The 20,810-nt window shown below is 41.2% G+C and overlaps 1 protein-coding gene and 1 non-coding gene across 7 annotated transcripts in view; both read right to left on the reverse strand.

Annotated features, from left to right (window-relative positions):
* The window catches only part of FRY (FRY microtubule binding protein), a 424,070-nt gene that overhangs the window by 161,592 nt on the left and 241,668 nt on the right, over window positions 1-20,810 (reverse strand). For all 6 annotated transcript variants that reach the window (XM_043477466.1, XM_043477462.1, XM_043477461.1 and 3 more), the window contains one exon: window positions 9,271-9,324. In XM_043477466.1, coding sequence (XP_043333401.1) covers window positions 9,271-9,324 — 54 coding nt within the window. The remainder of the gene's footprint in view (window positions 1-9,270; window positions 9,325-20,810) is intronic.
* On the reverse strand, window positions 7,083-7,189 carry LOC122447737. Its single transcript, XR_006271385.1, has one exon. It is a non-coding gene; the product is annotated as a U6 spliceosomal RNA (small nuclear RNA).

The raw sequence follows: 20,810 nt of genomic DNA on the forward strand, positions 1-20,810 counted from the left end.
TTGTGAAGGTACAAAATAGTTGATTGTTGGTAACGATTATACAATTAATGAAGGTTTTGAAGGAACTGAAAGAAGAAACATCTGACTGGTGTAGGGATTCTGGCACACCAGAGTGGAGGGAAACAAAGTTGACGATTTTAAGTTGGAACTAAATCAAAAAAGGTACTTGAAAGTGAAAGTGAAGTTGCTCAGTTGTGTCCGACTCTTTGCAACCTCATGGACTGTAGCCTAACAGGCTTCTCTGTCCACGTGATTTTCCAGGCAAGAACACTGGAGTGGGTTGCCATTTCCTTCTCCAGGAGACATTCCCGACCCAGCGATTGAACCCAGGTCTCCTGCATTGTAGGCAGACACTTCCATTTTCTTCTCTAGAAATTGAAAAGCTCTGAAAAGTTGCTGAGTAGAATACCTAGCTCATAAAAACGGTGTTTGGGGAGGTTTAATCTAGCAGTGGCGTGCAGGCTGGACCAAAGGCAGTCAAGAGAATACACACACACACACACATGCTTGAATAGAATAAGGCTAATCCTGCAATAGCCCCAGGCACACAGTACTCAAGGCCTGAGCTGGGGAGGTGGCAGCAGAAATGGAAAACCTTAGTTAACCTAAAATACTTCTGTAGTTAAGCAGGCGAGACTTAACTTCTTTTATAAAGCAGGCAACTGGAGCAACGAAAGCTCGATGCTTCACGTCACCAAGACTTTCCACTGTCACCTTTAAAGCAAGCCCTAAGGTGGGAGGGGAGATCGGGATGGGGAACACATGTAAATCCATGGCTGATTCATGTCAATGTATGACAAAAACCACTACAATATTGTAAAGTAATTAGCCTCCAACCAATAAAAATAAATGAAAAAAAATTAATAAAGCAAGCCCTAAGACTGAACAAGGCAATGATGCTATATTCCTCAGACCCTATTTCTTGACAGCTTATTTCATGCTCTCTCTCTTATAATTATGGTTATATGTATATAATTCAACATTGTACATTATCTTTAGTTATGGGTTAATATAATAACATAAAAAAAATAAACAGGCTATTGCTTTCAGCCTGCCCGGTGAACCCAGTCACCCTTATAGGTTTTTGTAATTTTAAAATATCTAGTTTTTTTTTGTTTTTTTTTTAAAGAGCTACCCGCTATCCCCACCCTCCAATACTGTAACATCCACAGTCATAACAAATTTTCCTGCTCTTCCTGGATAAAACGGCAGAAAATTTTTGGAGGAAAGCCAACTACACTGTGTCAAGGGGGTTTTCTCTAGAGTTACCCGAGCATCAAAAGGATATTTTCTTCAAGTTACCATCATCTAAAATATTTTGAATTGGTAAATGAATTGGCTTCCCTTGTGGCTCAGTAGTAAAGAATAAGAATCTGCCCATAATGCAGGAGACCAGGGTTTGATCTCTGGGTCGGGAAGATACCCTGGAGAAGGAAATGACAACCCATTCCAGTATTCTTGCCTGGAAAATCCCATGGACACAGGAGCCTGGTGGGCTACAGTCCACGGGGTCGCAAAAGAGTTGGACACGACTTAGCGACTCAACAATAACAAAACAGAGGGGGTTCCTCCCACAGGGGTAAAGGGTTCAGAATTCAGAGTCCCTGACCATGGGTTAATTCCATCTTAATTACTGAATCTGTAATAAAATCTTAAAGTAGCTACCATTATATTTCAATAATTTAAGAATACTTTTGCAAATCTGGATGAAATGCTAAGGAGACACGATAACTAAATGGAATGTGGCATCCTCAATGGTAACCTGGAACAGAAGACACACATTAGGGAAAAACAGATGAAACACAAATGCAGAGTTTAGTCCATAATATTGTACTGATGTTGGGTTTCTTAGTTATGACAAATATACCTTGATAACGTAAGAGGTTAATAGCAAAAACTGGGTGTGGGGTATAGGACAACTGTCTGTGCTACCTTTGCAACTTTTTTGTAAACCCAAAACTACTCTAAAATTAAACACTGACTTAAAAAAACATGGGGTGGGATGTATACAAGCTCCTTTACTTACTTCAGACCCATCAAGGTGATAACCTGTGTCTGACTCTTAAATCTCTCCAGGTAGAACATTCAGCTACTTCACTTAGGTGTAACCCACAATCCTCTGGAGAAGGGAATGGCTAACCACTCCAGTATTCTTGCCTGGAGAATCCCATGAATAGAGGAGCCTGGCGGGCTACAGTCCATGGGGTCGCAGAATCAGACACGACTGAGCGACTAATACTTTCACATTCACATTCCCCTTAGAGAATGTCAATAATGTTCTTCAAACCTCAGCTGTAATAATTTTTTCTATGCCTTAAAAAGCCTTCCTAAAGCCATTGTTGGTATTATATCTGTTGAGCATACTTTACATGGCAAGTACACTGAGACTGTCTTAGAAGAGATGAAAGGTCAGCATGGGGTGGCTGTGTGTGTTTTTTCCATCTCTCTGTTACTGCCCTTTTGAGTTCAGGCTGTCAGGAAGGAAGGGTGGAATTCGCAAAGACCTGGCCCTCAAAGCTCAGGAAGGGAGTAAGGTCTAGCTGGCTTCTTGGTTACTTAGCTCCTTCATTTACAGGAAGCCGAGCCAATGGTGAGATGAATTCTAGCTCTGTGTCGCTGTGAAAGGGAAGGAACATTTACAAAGATGTTCTTGTTGCGTTTAAATGATCATGTTCTTCCATCACAGATGAGCTAGGTACTGGGCAGCCTGAGGACCTGAAGTGCACAGAATCACAGAACTATTTCATACTGGTGTTTTCTTTTGGGGGTGGGGGGATACAGGGGAATACTAAATGTACTTTGCAAATGTTTTCTTAATGTTTACTTTGGCATTTTATATATAAATAGGCTAAAAGAGACTGTCCATTATGCTGTAGCTATGACATTAATTTTTCATAAGCATTTTATTATACTCGCTGAATGCAAAGAAGGAAACTTCACACATAAATGCATGAATAATTACTCAATGGAGTCATTCTGTATTTTACAGTTATAAGGCTGACTACTCATGAGTGGTGCATTTAATAAATAATTTTAAAGTAACTTCATTTATGGTTTAATTTCTCAAACTAGTTGAGGTGGCCAAGCGCCTGGGGGGTAGGGTTCTCTCTATGTGATATCACAACATATTGATCTATGAAAGCAATTCAGATGCAATTTCTTTTTTACTCTATCACATTTCATACTGTTGCTAGATTACAGTATTTCAATGAGTGATGACAGACACCAAATGCTTAAGAATAATTTATTATAAAACTTAAAAGTGTAAAAATCTATTTGTTAAATATGTTTTCTTGCAAATTAGGAAAAGATCTCTATTATTTAATTTTAACACCTTTGTCCACTTTCTGGTCCACCTTCCACTGGAGAATAATTTAAGAAACACTGAATAACACTAATGTGAATCCAAGGCCAGCCAATTTGTTTTTACTCTCAATTGCTTATATATTTTACTTTTCACTTATACATTTAAAATAAGATTTTCACTGAACTGCAGCATGAGACTCAATGTTGAAGCACTAGAATTTCATTTGCCTTCTTCTGCAGGAAAATTATTGTTACCCAAGATGGTAAGACGTTATTTAGTTCTATTTTAGATTGTAAGAGATTTATGTTACCATGTGTTTCCTGTTCATAGATGGCATTTTAAATGCCACAAAAGGACATAAACATATACCATCTAGCAGAAAATCCCAAGAGCAGTTAATGAGAATGTTTGAGCAACTTATCTGGAACTTATAGAGATGACACCAGTAGAGAACAGGTCACAATGAACTGTAAACAGCTGCAACTACTCAAAGCAGCCTATGTGGAGACTGAGCTTCATGAGCTGAATTTTCATAATTTCATTAGTGTACTGGAAGATCATACGGTTTTGGATTCAAGTTACAGCTCTGCCCTTTATAGGCTGTATGAGCTTGGCCATGTTGCCATTTCTTTGAAGCACTAAGTGGGATCTAATCCTTCTCTACTGGGCTTTTATGGAGACTAAAGGAGAAACTATAAAGTGTGGAGCTCACAACAGACCTTCAAACATGCCTATTTCGTTTTTCCCCTCTTCATTTCCAAATATTGAAACTGAAGCTCAGACATAAAATATTTTGATTTTGATAAGATCATAGGCTAAGTTAATGACTGAAGTTGATGACAGATTTAATCAGAGCGGATAAATGTTGCTTTTAGGTATAGACTCGGCCCTCTGGATCCACAGATTCCACCAACCACAGTTCAAAAATATTTGGAAAAAAATTCCAGAAGTTCCAAAAAGCAAAACTTCAATTTGTCACTCTCTGGCAATGATATGAATCCTATTTATAACTATTTATGTATCATTTACATTGTAATACATATCATAAGTAATCTAGAGATGATTGAAAGTACATGGGAGGATGTGTGTAGGTTATATGCAAATACTATGCCACTTTACATAAGAAACTTGAGTTTCTGCAGATTTCGGCATTCGGGTAGGCCGGAGGCCCTGGAATCAAGGCCCCATGGGCACCCAGGACAACCACAGTGGGGAAAAACAAAGACCCACCTATCTCATACTCAAGCACAAACTATCAAGGTATCCATTGGAACCTTTTTGTTTAGCTTGCATTCCTGAACTAAGTCAACTTTTCTGGACCCCAGCAGACGTGAACACAGAGCCTCCCAGATGGTTACCGGAGATGCCTCTGAGCAACGCGTGTCCTACATCAGCTCCAAACAAGAAAAGTGGCAACTCCAGACTCCTTGAGTTCACTGCAGGCACAGCTCACTCTAAAGTGAATGGGAAAGGACCCTGAGATAGTAACTGTTCTGGAACCAGAAACAATTTGTTGAAAAAACCAATTATCAGAAGTCATGTCTGATTCTCAGAAACCTCAACCATCCTGAAAAAGGGTGTTGAGCCCAAATGTAAATGAAGAACGAACACACACACAAATCAATGAGCAAACCCAACAAAAATGAGCACGGAGGTACCGAGAGCAGAGAAGTGGTCACCACAGGGAAGGGGTGGTGGACAGGAGAAAGGGTACATGGGGTCACCTTTATGGTGACAGACGGAAGCTAAACTGAGTGCACTGCAGTGAATACTGAAATCAAATTATAATCCTGTATACAGGAAACAATTTGTTAAAAAAAAAAAAGGACATAGGCTTGGTAGAAAGGCATAGCCTTAAGCTCTTGTATTACATGTGGCAGAAGAGGTTCTGTAGACACACATAGCCCTCATTTGACTCCGCTCTCCCCTCTCTGACCCACACAAAGACTGGTCCCTCTTCTGGCTGACTGCTTCACTGGCCCACCAGGTACTGCTGCTGCTTACCCTTCCTGCCTCACTTTATTCCTGAAACCTGATTTCTGCTCTCGCCACAGTACTATAACACACCCGCCCTTCTTTCTAGCATCCTTTGTTGTTGTTCAGTCACTCAGTAGTGTCTGATTCTTTGCAACCCCATGAACGGCAGCACACCTGACTTTCCTGTCGTTCACCATCTCCCTGAGTTTGCTCAAACTCATGTCCATTGATTCAGGGATGCCATCCAACCACCTCATCCTCTAAAATCCTTCAATCAATTCAGTTGCTTAGTCGTGTCCGATTCTTTGCGACCCCATGGCCTGCAGCACACCAGGCTTCCCTGTCCCTCACCAACTCCCAGAGCCTGCTTAAACTCCTGTCCCCATCGAGTCAGTGATGCCATCCAACCATCTCATCCTCTGTCTCATCCTCTAGAATCCTTAGCTGCTCCCTTACCTGAGTTCCACTGCACTTGAACCATACCTTCTATTTACATTGTAGCGGTACTTGTTCAGGTGTCTGTCTTCCTCCTGGAACTGAGAATTCCTGGAGGGTAGAAACTCCCTTACTGCTTTGTAAACTCAGCACCTTGCACAGATGCTGGCATGCTTCAGGCACTCGAAGTTTGTTAACTAGAATGGAAGTGACTCCAAACCATCGTTGAAAACTACAGGAACTTTTTGTTTCTCCTTTTCTCAATCAATATTGATTCTTCTCATATAATGTTGCTTATAATCATCCTTTCTTTCTACTTCTCTGCCTCCCTTTTAGTTACGGCCCTTTTTGCCTCAAGTCATTATCAATGCCCCAACTCCCAAAATGCCTCCAAACTTGAAGGATCTCTCTAGTCATGGATACTGTTCCCACGGGCTTTAACATCAACTCTCTACTTTGATCTTTCAGCTACTGACATGTAGATGGTGAGGTCCTTCCAACTGGCATCAAGGTCTTCCCCAGTCAGATTCCTTCCTACCGTGAATGCAGGGACCACATCTTACATCTCTGTCTCACACAGGGTTTTATATGTATGTGTGTACATGTACACGTACACACACACACACACACTCAATAAATGTTTGCTAAAATAAAGAACTTTATTACCAGGACAGTTTTTCAGTTATTTTCCTTTCAAGTGCTGAGTTAATTTACACATTTAAAATAAGTTAGTGGCAGTATATGTTTTCAGAATGCTGCTGGAAATCTTGTGTGTCTTTATTAATTCTCATTCACATAGGAGTTTTTCATCAGCAGGAACTGGGAACCCTCCAGTTCCTTCGATGGAAGGAAGGAACCCACCAGGCTCCTTCAGTGGAGTCTGTAGCACCAAGGAGGCGTCCCTAGCATGTTCTTCCATAGATGGACCTCTGTGTGAATTTAGGTTAACATCCTTCTGCCTGGAATTGGAGTAAGGGGAATTACAGAATTTGGACCTTTGATATCAAAATGCTAAGGGAGCTTGATACATTCATGGCCTTGCCATAGAACCACAATTCTTATCATTTGCTGGTAAAACAGTACACCAGCGCTTTCAAAGGTGATTTGGCTGACTTTTTTTTTTTTTTTTTCTTTTCCACTGAACCCACAGGGGAACCAACTTCAGTCAAGTTTCCTTCTGGCCTGGGAATCATGCTATCTCTTTCAAATGAGACAGATTTTGTGGGTTGGTTCTCTACTGGTTCACACATAAACTGATGATTTTACAATCAGAGGATAATCTTATGTGCCTTATTTGAAAGTTCTGTGACTATCTCACTATAGGTTCACTCCAGAAGTGAGTCTTTTTTTTTTTTTTCTTTTTTAAAATATGGAATGCTTCACGAATCTGCGTGTCATCCTTGCGCAGGGGCCATGCTAATCTTCTCTGTATCGTTCCAACTCCAGTACACGTGCTGCCGAAGCGAGCACAGAAGTGAGTCTTTAATACAGAGAGATGTGTTACAAGTTTCCTGGGTGGTGCTAGTGATAAAGAATCCTCCTAATAAGGCAGGAAACGCAGGAGATATGGGTTTGATCCCTGGAGAAGAAAATGGCAACCCACTCTAGTATTCTTGCCTGGAGAATCCCACAGACAGAGGATCCTGGTGGGCTGCATGCAGTCCATGGGGTCATGAAGAGTTGGACATGACTGAGCACACATTTTTATCTATTTATCTGTGTTATAAGCAGTGGTTCTTGAGTGTCAATGCGTGTGGCGGTCACCTGGGGGTCTCCTTAAGCTGTAGAGTCTGCCTCAGTGGATGGGGGCAGGGCAGAGAATCTGCATTGCAACATTTCGAGCAGCAGGGTTAAAAGTGTTATAGCTAATTAAGCAGCAAAGTTGGGATTTAAACCCAGGCGCATCTAATTCCAAAGTCTGTCTCTTCCCCACAATGCTGAAATGCAGAAATAGTGCTAAATAATAAATGAGAAATTGTGTTTAAGCCAAATTATTGGGGATAACTACTATATGAAATGTTAGAATGCAAAAGTACTCTTCTCCAGGAGGAAAAAAAGAAAGAAGTACATTAAGCTGGAGGGGGGAAGAAAGCACAATTTTTTTGAGGAACACAGAGTGATAATCTAAGAGGATAGGGACAAAGAAGATAAAATAGAGTGAAAAATTGTGGAAGACAGATAATATTCACATTCTTAAAGAGAACAGAAAGAGCCACACTTGCTATGACTATAATCCCCAAGTGATGACCCCAAACACTCACTCCAGGTCCCTGACCGCCCAAGGAGAAGCAGGTGACAGCAACTAAAGATAATGTGAGATGAGAGGACAGCTCCACGACCCAGAGAGAAGAAGCCCACACTCCACTCCACCAGCATTCCAGAAAACAGCCAGTTCTGCCAGCGTCAGAGTGCAAAGCCAGGGCCACCCCAGCCTTCAAAGACTGGCTATGAACGCAGACTTGTGAGATCTCACTCAAGGAACAGATTGTAAAACAGAAAATGGGGGATTCTGTCTCAATAGTCAGTCCTTACATTTTTGGGTTGAACACATCTGGACCTTAACAGCCAAAGAATTTTCCTCTAGATGCCACATTAAAGGCAGTGTCAAAGCCTACAGAAAGTGTACTCTGCGTTCTCCATATGACAATATAAAACCCCCACTGTATCAGACCAGCCCACTGAGCATCCAGCAGGACTTTGTCTCCTCCACTGGCACCAAGCGAGGTTTTTAAAGAACATGCTGTCCTCTTTGTCATTAACTACAGAGGTACAGGAAACACCACACACACATCTCCAGCCTCCTCTGATACCATTATTCACCATTTTAAACACACATCAAGCCCTCCTGAAGTGACCCAACCAGGATATGTAAGATCCTTGTTTCCTATGTTGATCATCTACTATTTAGAGCCAGAAGTCCTTTAACCAGTCCTGATCTATTTTTCAAAGGACCTTCTTTGTATTTATTGTTTTAAATTGTTTTACTCATTTATCACTTTCTCTAATGAGACTCTAAGTTACCACATTGGGTTTTTTTGTTTTTTTTTTTAATAATTACTGTTTAAGTGGTTTCTCTCTCACAGGACTGTGAATTTTTGAAAGGCTAAAACTTGTCCTAGACTTCATCTCACCAGAGCCTAGTGCCATGTCAAGCACATAGTTGGCATTCAACAGAATATTGGATGCAAACATAAGTAAGCTCTAGTGCTGAGATCTGGTCATCAGTGGTACCATTTATTCAGAAGAATCTCAAAAAGTTTTTGAATGGAAGTTGCTTCATCTTTTCTCAGTTCCTTTAATTCTTATACACAAAGATCCCACAAACAAACAATTGAGGACCTACTCATATTATTTCAGCACTTCAAACCAATAGGCATTTGTTGAATAGTTACTATACACTGTCACTATAAAAGCTGCAGGACTCAGTTCCTAGGTTCACATCCCTGCATCCTCCTTGAGGAAGTTCATCTACACGCCATGGTGAGTCCTCAGCCCTTAGCTTTGTACATTTTGAAATAAATAAAAAACAGTATATAATACATATTACATACTTGATCAAACTGGGGGTCTTCTCCACGTTGTAGCGATTTTGTCAATGGCTTTTCCTGGAAAGAAAAACATGTAAGAAAAATTACCAGAGGCTCTTAAATATTTCAAAAGAAAGGCCATTATTGTTAATTTTTTTCTCATCTATTTCTTCCTTTATGGGAGAAAGAGATGACAGTTTTCAAATAAGAAACTATTCTTTACTATTCAAACCTTAAAGTACAGTGTTTGATCACCACCACCAGGATTTTTGCTATTCATCTTCACATATTTGACCAAGACATTCAAATGTGAAGTAGTAATTGGCCCTCTGTACTTCAATGAAAATCACATGATAAAAACTAGGGAATTTGTCTGAAATTTTAGTACCTGTCTCAGAACTTCACAGATAATAAAAGTTGAAAGTGATACACCATTTCAGGTCCCAAGATTTAGAAACAAAATACATTAAGTCCCCTACGTACAAATGAGTTCCATCCCAAAAGAGCATTCATAAATTCAATAAAGTTAGCCTAGGTACCCACTAACATAATCAGCTATATAGTACTGTACTGTAATAGGTTTATAATACTTGTCATGCAAATAACATGTACATAAAAAGCAAACAGAAAACAAAGGAACCATTTTAAATCTTACATAACCTTGAAAATTACAGTATTACAGTACACCAGCTGGTGTACAAGGGCATGTTCACATCTTTGGAAGTTTGTATGTAGGGGACTTACCATAGGCCTAACTATTGGTCTGGTGTTTAGGGACAGCCTACCAATCACACAGTTACTAGGTGTAACTGCTGAATTTTGAGCGTGATCTTTTGACTTGTTAACACATCCAAATCTCAGCAAAAATAATGTGGGTAGTGACAAAGGTCTACACAAACAAATTTTTCTAACCGTGATGTCTTTGTTTACATTAGGAAGACTTTACTGACCTTTCAGGAGGGCATTTTATAACTATTTATCCTTATCGTTCTTTGATACGTATGGAAGCTAATGCTGACCCAAATTTGGTTTAAGATTAGAAACCATGTAAAAAGTTATAGATCAAAAAATAAAGCTTTACGTGAGCCAATGTAGATGTTCTAGAAAGAGTCTATTCACATTTCGCCGACCACACGGACCCTTTCCTTGTCTCACTTCTCCAATCTTCTCCCCCATTGAAGACGATACACGCCTAAGGCAGATGTGTGCCCCCCCAGCCCCCAGGGTCTCTGTTCTTAAAAAGATGGGCTCAATCTGGGTATATGACGCTTAATTGAGAACAGTGTGAATTAACTGCTGTCTCATTTGCAAAATACACAGCTTCAAAATGCAGACTCATCAACAATGAAGAGACTGCTGTGTTCTTAAGGGCTAACAAACATTTTCTCTTCAGAGTATATTATCTTGAACACACAGGTGGAAGAGCAGATATCAAAATGTAACTGAGAACAAAGAAGAACAAATAAAGAGACACAGAGTCAGTTGATTGTATGAGAGCACAAATTCAGCAAATAAATGGTGAAGCATTTCCTATGTTTCAATGTCATCCGAAGTCCTTTGTAAAACAAAATACAAATGTGAAACCAAAGAAGTGAAAACAGGTGGGGCCAGGTTCCACAGACATCTTTGGAACAAACCCAGTAGAAACATTTCTATTCCTTGTTTTATTTACTCATCACTCAACAGTAATCGAGGGCTCACGAGATGTCAAGTGAGACTTAGGGGGGAATGCTGACCAGCACCATGTTCCTGCCAGCGCGGCTAAGAAGCTGAAATGCTGAGTATTACCTAGACTTGTTCACTAGTCAAATCTCAGCCCACTGTCACTTCCTCAGGGAAGCCTGTCACTGAGTCCTCTCCAAACACCTGCTCTACACCCCCACATCCCTGCAAAGCTCTGCATATGTGCCCTTTCATAGCACTTACCACAGAGTAAACTCACATCACATGTATCAACAGAATTGCACTGTACAAACACGCATCCAAGAGTGATCAGCTGATGGCCACCCCTAGTGACTATTATAAGCTGCAGAAATGCAGGACCCTCTCTTTTTCCCAGCACTTAAAGTCACAGGGCAGGGCGTGGCTTGGCAATGGCTAAATAAATGCCAAATTAATCATATCTCTAGGCTGATGATGTCCAGTTTTTCCAGCTGAGAGATCCTCTTACTGGCATGTGTCTGTTTTGTTGTAATGAACTTTTTATTTATTTTTTATTTTTATTAGTTGGAGGCTAATTACTTCACAACATTTCAGTGGGTTTTGTCATACATTGATATGAATCAGCCATAGAGCTACACGTATTCCCCATCCTGATCCCCCCTCCCACCTCCCTCTCCACCCGATTCCTCTGGGTCTTCCCGGTGCACCAGGCCCGAGCACTTGTCTCATGCATCCCACCTGGGCTGGTGATCTGTTTCACCATAGATAATATACATGCTGTTCTTTCAAAACATCCCACCCTCACCTTCTCCCGCAGAGTTCAAAAGTCTGTTCTGTACTTCTGTGTCTCTTTTTCTGTTTTGCATATAGGGTTATCGTTACCATCTTTCTAAATTCCATATATATATGTGTTAGTATGCTGTAATGTTCTTTATCTTTCTGGCTTACTTTTCACTGTGGCAAAATACATATGACACAAGATTGACCATTTTAACGATTTTTAAGGGTACAATTCTGCAACAGTAAGTGTTGTTCAATCTTTACCACTATTTTGAGGACCGCTTTAAAAGTCAGAAATTTTTAAGAAATTCTCAACCACAAAAGACTTACACTCCAAACATAGAAGACAGTAATTCTGTTAAGTTACTGCTATACTCCTAAGTCAAGTCCATTAGCCCATTACTTGAATTCCATGCCCCAGTAAAACAACATATCTTTATACTGAGTTCTCCCAAACTGCTCTTACAGAACTATGCTGTCTTAATCATATTCTTTGAAGACTTAAATGTTTAAAGTTTAAATGTCACTTCCAGGATTAAGCTACTCCCTACTTTCCTCAAGTAGAGTCATCTGTTCATTGTCACATGGCATGTGGTTTGCATCTATTCTTGCCAGCATTTCCAGTCTTGTAACTTATCTGTCTCCCTACGCTCTTAGTACACAGCTGAAACTTTTTATTAAGGTTTCTTAGATGAATATAGTTATCCCCAGGTGGTACAGTATTAAAACAATCTGCCTGGCAGTGCAGGAGATGCAGGTTCAATCCCTGAAGATCCCTTTGAGTAGGAAATGGCAACCTGCTCCAGTATTCTTGCCTGGAAAATTCCATGGACAGAGGAGCCTGGTGGGCTACAGTCCATGGGGTCACAAAGAGTCAGACACAACTGAACACACACACACTTCTATTAGATGACTGTATCCCTATGCATTTGGAAAGATTGCTTTGGAAACAGAGAATCAAGTTTACCTTTTAACATTCCCGAAGTTATCTTTGCATCAGCATAGATTTTATCAGTGTCAAGAGGTTAAAAAGTAGACCTGGGGGAGACAGTTTCATACTGGCTAAAAAGTACAGGGAAAAGGAAGAAAGAAAAAGGGAAGAAAGGAAGGGAGAGGAGAATGAAAGCGAGAGGGGAAACAAACTTGCTCAAGCTCAGAAGAGAGTCATCTGAACACAGAGCCTTCCGATAGGCTCATGTCCACTTGAAAAGAGAGAACTGCAGAGGCATGGTTCTGCTTAAGATTCTCCTGCAGATCAGCACACGCCATCTAAGGTCTGTAAGAATCCAAGGTGTACACAGTCAGGACCAAGTGGTTCTCAAAGAGCAACAAATAAGCAGTAAAGTGAGACTGTGCTTAGCTGCTCAGTCGTGTCCAACTCTTTGCAACCCCATGGACTGTAGACCTCCAGGCTCCTCTTTCCATGGGGTTCTCCAGGCAAGAATACTGGAGTGGGTTGCCATTTCCTCCTCCAGGGGATCTTCCCAACCCAGGGATTGAACCCACGTCTCCTGCATGGCAGGCAGAAAAACGAGATTAACACAGAATAAACAACAGGTACTTAAAGAACAAGTAGAAACTGATTATGATGGAGGAGGCTCAAAATAATAGTCTCATTTGTCCAGTAAGAACAGTGTGCTTTGTATGCTTTTAAAAATTGTCTTTGTTCTGTATTTTAGTGCAAATTTACTTATTTACTAAAGGTTCATTAATTGAATTGAATGACACTTTTGTTTTTCAAAAATCATTGTAAAAAACCCAAAACTTTGGTGGTGACAAATCCCAGAAAATTCTTAGTGGTCCAAAGCTGGGAGACCTTAGCCTATAACTTGACCTTTCCCAGAAGCTCCAGCTCACTGGGTTGACAGTGAACAGAAGGGCTGAACAAACCCAAAACATCAAGATACTTAGCACTGAACATGAGGGATTGCAGACAGGACAAAGAGAACAAAATGGATGCTGTCCCTCCTAATGGAAGCAAACACTATGAAACAGTCTTGACCAAAACAAAACAAACAAACAAAAATCCTGAACCTAACCAAGTCTTTAGATACATTTCCAATTTTTAGGAAATACAGGAGTTAGGGAAGGAGTAAGAGGAATATGTTACACTAAATCACAGGGATGCAATCAGCAAGATCCAGATGGAAAGAAACGGAAATAAAGAAAGACACTGCTTCAGTAAAAAGATGTAAAGAGAAATGGAGGTGGAGCCTATTGATTTTTTTTAAAAAGGCTATTACACTATGTGGATCTGATCTGGATTTTGATGCAAATAATCCTTTAAGAGAAAGTACGAGATTCATGAGACCATTGGAGATTTGAACACATTAGATATGATAGGATGATTTTAACTTTTTAGGTATTGTTTAAAAAAATTGTTTAAAAATGGTCTCGTTTATAAAAGAATCAATCTTTTAGAGATACACTTAGAGACTGAATGAAATGGTTTCTAGCGTTTCCTGAAAATACTACTGGGGAGAGGTGCTGGGGATGTAACAAATGGGCCATGAGTGGGTAACTGCTGAGATGATCACAGTGTTCATTACACAGTCTTCCCACTTTAGTCCATGTTTGAAATTTTCCATAAAAAAACAAAAACTAAAAACAGGGTATCATGATGTATCACTTAGGTTATCATTAAATTTTTTTTCAATAATGTCTCACTTTCTAAGATGGAATAAGGCACTTAAAACTGGTTTTGACAGCACTATCCAACTCTGTGTGTGTGCTGTGTGTGGTCAGTCGTGTCCGACTCTTTGTGACCCCATGGACTATAGCCCGCCAGGCTCCTCTGTCTACGGGATTGTTCAGGCAAGCATACTGGAGTGGGCTGCCATTTCCTTCTCCAGGGGATCTTCCCAACCCAGGGATCCAACCCTAGTCTTCTGCGTCTCCTGCACTGGTAGGCAGATTCTTTACCACTGCACCATCTGGGAAGCAACTCTATCTTTTCCTAATGGAGCTACAGAAGGAAACCCCCTCCATTTCTTCCCATTTCTAGGCAGGATCTGGGTGGCAAGCATCTCGCCTGCCATGTGAAAAAGCAAGCTGCCCCTCTCAGCCTGCACTGTGGGCTTTTCTTCAAGTTTGCTTCCCTTGAATCAAAGAGCACTGCTGTCCCGACCCATCCAAGAGGGATTTTGCCTGTCACGAAGAAACCAGTAGGGGTTTCGAGCACTTCCAAAGGAAAAGAGAAAGGTCCCTGTTTGTGCTTCTCACACCTCAGGATGTTCCAACCTCTCCCTCTCTTAAGAAAACACAAACTCTAAAAGCTCTCTGTGTCCATACCTACCTAAAAAGGCCACTGACTTCTACCTCCATTTCCAAGCAATTTCAGTGCATGCTAACTACATTTTCATTTTACAGTCTTTCCACACTGGACCTCTGTAATATGTAAGTAAGAGAAAAGATGGCAAGCAGTGCCATGGACACGGCAGTGAGACAAGTCTAGAGTCTCCTTTATCAAAAGATGGTTTATTTCGGGGATACAAGGGGCTTATTTAGTAAATAACTTTCTACTTCTGAACTTTTAGTGGCCCCCAAAAATCCCCAATGTGCCCCACATAGGTAGGACTTCACTAATTTCAAATGTTACCAATTATTACTAATCTTCAGAGAGATTTCAGTAAACACATCACTCAGCAATGCCACTGGAGTTAATATGAACGTATTAAATTTGTTAAATATATCACCAACCTTGCTTATGAGATGATATTTTAATGTCTTTTAATTATTATGTAACAGTTCAGTGCATGGACTGTGGATTGTGAGAGATTTGACTTTGAATCCAAGGTACTTCAGTGGATTTCACTTAACTTCTCTAAGCGTCACTTAACTTTTAGGTAATGTAAGGATACATAATGCCAACCTACCTCATAGAAATGCAAGATGAATGACACAGAATACTCAATAATTGAGAGTTATTACTACTATTAAAATTCCTTTCAATACCATTATTACTAGAACTAGATAAAATTAAGATGTGTAACCTCTTTCATGTTGTACAGGAGCTGAAACTAAGTTCCACCTCTTTTCCTGGGGCAACACCCACCCCACTAACATTAATTAAACCTTTAATTTTAGCTTCCTGGAAGCTTCCAAGTATAACTAGAAAGCTGCATCACAAAAAAGAGAAAAGAAACATTATAAAGGGTAATTTCCCCTTTCTCTTAAAAAAATATAACGTTGTTAAAACTTTAATGCTCATTATGTAATTAGAGGAACCCTTGTAATCGTAGGATGCTTCCCTGGTGGCTCAGAGGGTAAAGCATCTGCCTGCAGCGCGCGAGGCCTGGGTTAAATTCCTGGGTCAGGAAGATCCCCTGGAGAAGGAAATGGCAACCCACTCTAGTACCCTTGGAAAATCCCATGGATGGAGAAGCCTGGTAGGCTACAGTCCATGGGGTTGCAAAGAGCTGGACACGACTGAGTGACTTCACTTTACAAAAACAACCAAATTTTAAAAAAAGAACAACAAACACCAAACTTCTCCAGTCTTGAAGCTGCAGTATGTTTGTATAACAACACATTTATGCATCACTGACTTAGGATTTTGATGTCACCATCAGTGAGATTTTATAATACACATGTATGTTCTTCCATGATAGCTTGGTTGGTAAAGAATCCGCCTGCAATGCAGGAGACCCCAGTTCAATTCCTGGGTCAGGAAGATCTGCAGAGAAGGGATAGGTTACCCACTTCAGGATTCTGGGGCTTCCCTTGTGGCTCAGCTGGTAAGGAATTCACCCACAAATGCAAGAGACCTGGGTTCAATCTCTGGGTTGGGAAAATCCCCTGAAGAAGGGAAAGGCTACCCACTCCAGTATTCTGGCCTGGAGAATTCCAAATGGGTCACAAAGAGTCGGACACAACTGAGCAACTTTCACTTTTACCAGTGACAGACTATTTTGGGGGGGCTCCAAAATCACTGCAGATAGTGACTGCAGCCATGAAATTAAAAGATGCTTGCTCCTTGAAAGAAAAGTCATGATCAACCTAGACAGCATATTAATAAGCAGAGACATTACTTTGCCAACAAAGGTCCATCCAGTCAGAGCTATGGTTTTTCCAGTAGTCATGTATGGATGTGAGAGTTGGACTATAAAGAAATCTGAGCGCCGAAGAATTGATGCTTTTGAACTGTGGTGTTGGGGAAGACTCTTGAGAGTGCCTTGGACAGCAAGGAGATCCAACCAGTCCATCCTAAAGGAGATCAGCCCCGAATATTCATTGTAAGAACTGATGTTGAAGCTGAAACTCCAATTCTTTTGCCACCTGATGTGAAGAACTGACTCACTGAAAAAGACCCTGATGCTGGGAAAGATTGAAGGAGGGAGAAAGGGATGACAGAGGATGAGACAGTTGGATGGCATCACCAAATCAATGGACATGAATTTGTGTAAACTCCAGGAGTTGGTGATGGACAGGGAGGCCTGGCATGCTGCAGTCCATGGGGTTGAAAAGAGTTGGACACAACTGAGCAACTGAACTGAACTGACTGAAGTGGTTAACAGAAAATTTTCAGAGTTGAACTTCTGCAGCTGGGATCTCTCTCCTTTACCAGAACATGGGATGGGGGGGCAGTGATGAGCAGTGAGCTGGCCCCTTCAGAGCAGAGAATGCCGCTTAAGCATTTCATCCAGAACCACCACCCACAGCGGCAGGCACCCTCCTCAGGCCAAACCAAAGAAAACGGGATTCAAGACATCCTCATGTCCGACACGCTTTTTTTTTTTTCCATCAGATATTATTTGTGCCAACTTTGACCCAACCTTGAAAACAGACCTAAGGCGTAATCCCAAGAAGGCCCAGTTCAGAATATTGGCCATTTCTCCCACAGAAGTCTCTCCCTACATGAGGGGCAATCAGGGATCCAGAGCTTGGAGTCACCTTGAAGATAACCTCTGTATCTTGATGCCTGCAGGGATCACTGAACTTCTAGTGGAAGACTCAGCCCTCAGTTCATCCGCAGGTAAAAATGAGCATTACTTCATGCCAACCTGACTAGCTTTCTAGTAAGAATTCATGAGCACTAATTAAAACCATCCAGATCTAATGGAAGAAGGGGCTTCAGTTCAGTTCAGTTGCTCAGTCGTGACCAACTCTTTGTGACCCCATGGACTGCAGCACGTCAGGCCTCCCTGTCCATTTCCAACTCCTGGAGTTTATTCAAACTCATGTCTATTGAGTCGGTGATGCCATCCAACCACCTAATCCTCTGTTGTCCCCTTCTCCTCCCGCCTTCAATCTTTCCCAACATCAGGGTCTTTTCCAGTGAGTCAGTTCTTCTCATCAGGTGGCCAAAGGATTGAAGTTTCAGCTTCAGCATCAGTCCTTTCAATGAATATTCAGGACTGATTTCCTTTAGGATGGACTGGTTGGATCTCCTTGCTGTCCAAGGGACTCTCAAGAGTCTTCTCCAACACCACAGTTCAAAAGCATCAATTCTTTGGCACTCGGCTTTCTTTATAGTCCAACTCTCACATCCATACATGACTACTGGAAAAACCATGGCTAGACGGACCTTGTTGGTAATGTCTGTGCCTTTTAATATGTTGTCTAGGTTGGTCATAACTTCTCTTCCAAGGAGCAAGAGTCTTTAAATTTCATGGCTGCAGTCAATTAAAAGACACTTGCTCCTTGGAAGAAAAGAAGGGGCTTACAAGAACAGATAAAACTGGATTCTTCTTTCATTCTATTCAGTTACAGAATGGATTTCTTGAAACAAGACAATACATGCTGATTCTTACCCAGAATATTGAGAAAAATCCTGAGATCAAGAAAATAATAGAGAGTATATCAAATCAGCTACCAGTACCAGCAAGTAATGTCGGCCCACTCCAGTATTCTTGCCTGGAGAATCCCACGGACAAAGGAGCCTGATGGACTACACTCCATAGCATCCCAAAGAGTTGGACAGAACTGATCAACTAACACTTCCACTTTTCACCAGCAAGTAAGATGCTGCCTGGTACCCTGGGATGTGAAATGAGAAGGTGGATTCAAATCTGGAGGAATATTTTGGCATTTGTTCTAAAAATTAAAAAACTCTTGAGAGAATCTGTCCTATTTGCAGCTGGCTTTGCACATTTCAGAGAGGCCAATTTCTCCACCAAACCTAACAGTTTCTAGGACAAATCCATTATTTGAACACTGGAAGGGAAACCTCAATTAAATTTGGCTACAAAGTTAATATTCATTTTAATTGAACAAAAGAGAAGCTCCCATAGGCATTTTTTTTTTTTTAAACTACGGCAGCTACCAAGAAATTTAAGATGCTACCTTCTTTGATCTTTTTCTGGCTTACATTCTATTTTGTTGGTATTTCGAATTTTTTTGTCCGAACATATCCCAACTGTGCAGGGGCTTCCCAGGTGGCACAGTGGTAAAGAACCTGCCTGCCAATGCAGGAGACGTGGGTTCAATCCCTGTGTTGGGAAGATCCCTTGGAATAGGAAATGGCAGCCCACTGCAGTATTCTTGCCTGGAAAAGCCCAAGGACAGAGGAACTTGGCAGGCTGTAGTCCATGGGGTCACAAAGAGTCAGACACGACTGAGCACATACATACATCCCAACTGTGCATGCCACGTCCACTGAGTGGACATTTACACGTGGATGCACCTTTCCCTGCCTCCTCTGGGACCTTGCACCATCAGGCAGCTCCTTACTCCCCAAAGGTCAGTCTCCCTTGCCCTGCTCTCCTGGCTCTTGTGCTCACTTAGAACTTTTCATCTTAAAGGAGAACTTTCACCTCCGCCTCTGGCTACTGCTTTCTCTCTACTCCTTTCTCATTCTTAGTTCTCCAGTGAGTGGTCTACACTTTCAGTCTTCCTTTCCTCTCCAATTCTTCCTTCAACCACCTGCAATCTGACCTGTGTCACCACTAAAAACAGTGCCCCTACATGCCCAGTGACTTCCCAAACAACAAATCTGGTGGCCATCTCTCAGCACTTTTCTTTTTGAAATTCTTAGCTGCAGTGAAACACTATTGATGATTCCTTTTTCTACCCAAATCCTTCCATCCCCCACTTTTTCTCCTCCGAATTCTTTAGATATCCTTTCTCTGTGTCCCTCACAGGCTGGTCTTTCTCCTCAAATGTTTACATTAACCAGGGATGCTGCTGAGGATGTGAAATCAATCATATCCTGACTTATCTTCTGATAAGACTATGGTTTTTCCAGTTGTCACATATGGATATGATAGTTGGATCATAAAGAAAGCTGAGTGCCAAAGAATTGATGCTTTCAAATTATGATACTGGAGAAGACTCTGCAAGGAGATCAAACCAGTCAATCCTAAAGGAAATCAACCCTGAATATTCACTGGAAGGACTGATGCTGAAGTTCCAATACTTTGGCCACCTGATGCAAAGAGCTGACTCACTGGAAAAGACTGAAAGCAAAAGGAGAAGAGGGCAGCAGAGGACGAGATGGTTAAATAGTATCACTGACTCAATGAATGTGAATTTGAGTTAACTCCGGGCGATAGTAGAAAACAGAGGAGTCTGGCATGCGGCAGTCCATGGTGTCACAAAGACCCGGACACGACTTAGCGTCTGAACTCCACCACCACTACATCACACACACACACATACCCTTCTCAGATTAACCAAACCACGTCTTGTAAAAAAAACTGTACCTGTAGTACAAGGTTCATTTACTTCACCACACTTTCCCTGATCACTCCTATAAGATGTGACAGAGGTTTCACTCTTACATAGCTCTTTTGCTATTCTTTAGTCTTAAGTATCTAACAAAAGCCATCCTGGTTATTCTCATACATTTCCCTTTTCAAGTCGACTAGAGCTTAAACTTTGAAGTCAATCAAACCAGGATTTGAATCAGGATATTAAGCCCAATTACACCACCTTTGGTACATCTTACTAAATCTCCCAAGTTCAGCTTCTCTGACCAAAAAACCATGGAGGCTATGAGTATAGTGGTTAACAGCAAGGCTCCAGGAGATGGATGGTCTGTGCTGAGTCCCAGTCCCATCACATACTATGTGACTTTTGACAAGTTGCTTCCTTGTATGTGAAGTGGGGCATGAGAGTCCCTACTGATCCCATGATGCTAATGTGAAAATTACGTGAGTTGATGTGATTCAAGTATTTAAGAA

Source organism: Cervus canadensis, chromosome 9 (assembly GCF_019320065.1).
Source record: "Cervus canadensis isolate Bull #8, Minnesota chromosome 9, ASM1932006v1, whole genome shotgun sequence".
Classification (NCBI taxonomy): domain Eukaryota; kingdom Metazoa; phylum Chordata; class Mammalia; order Artiodactyla; family Cervidae; genus Cervus; species Cervus canadensis.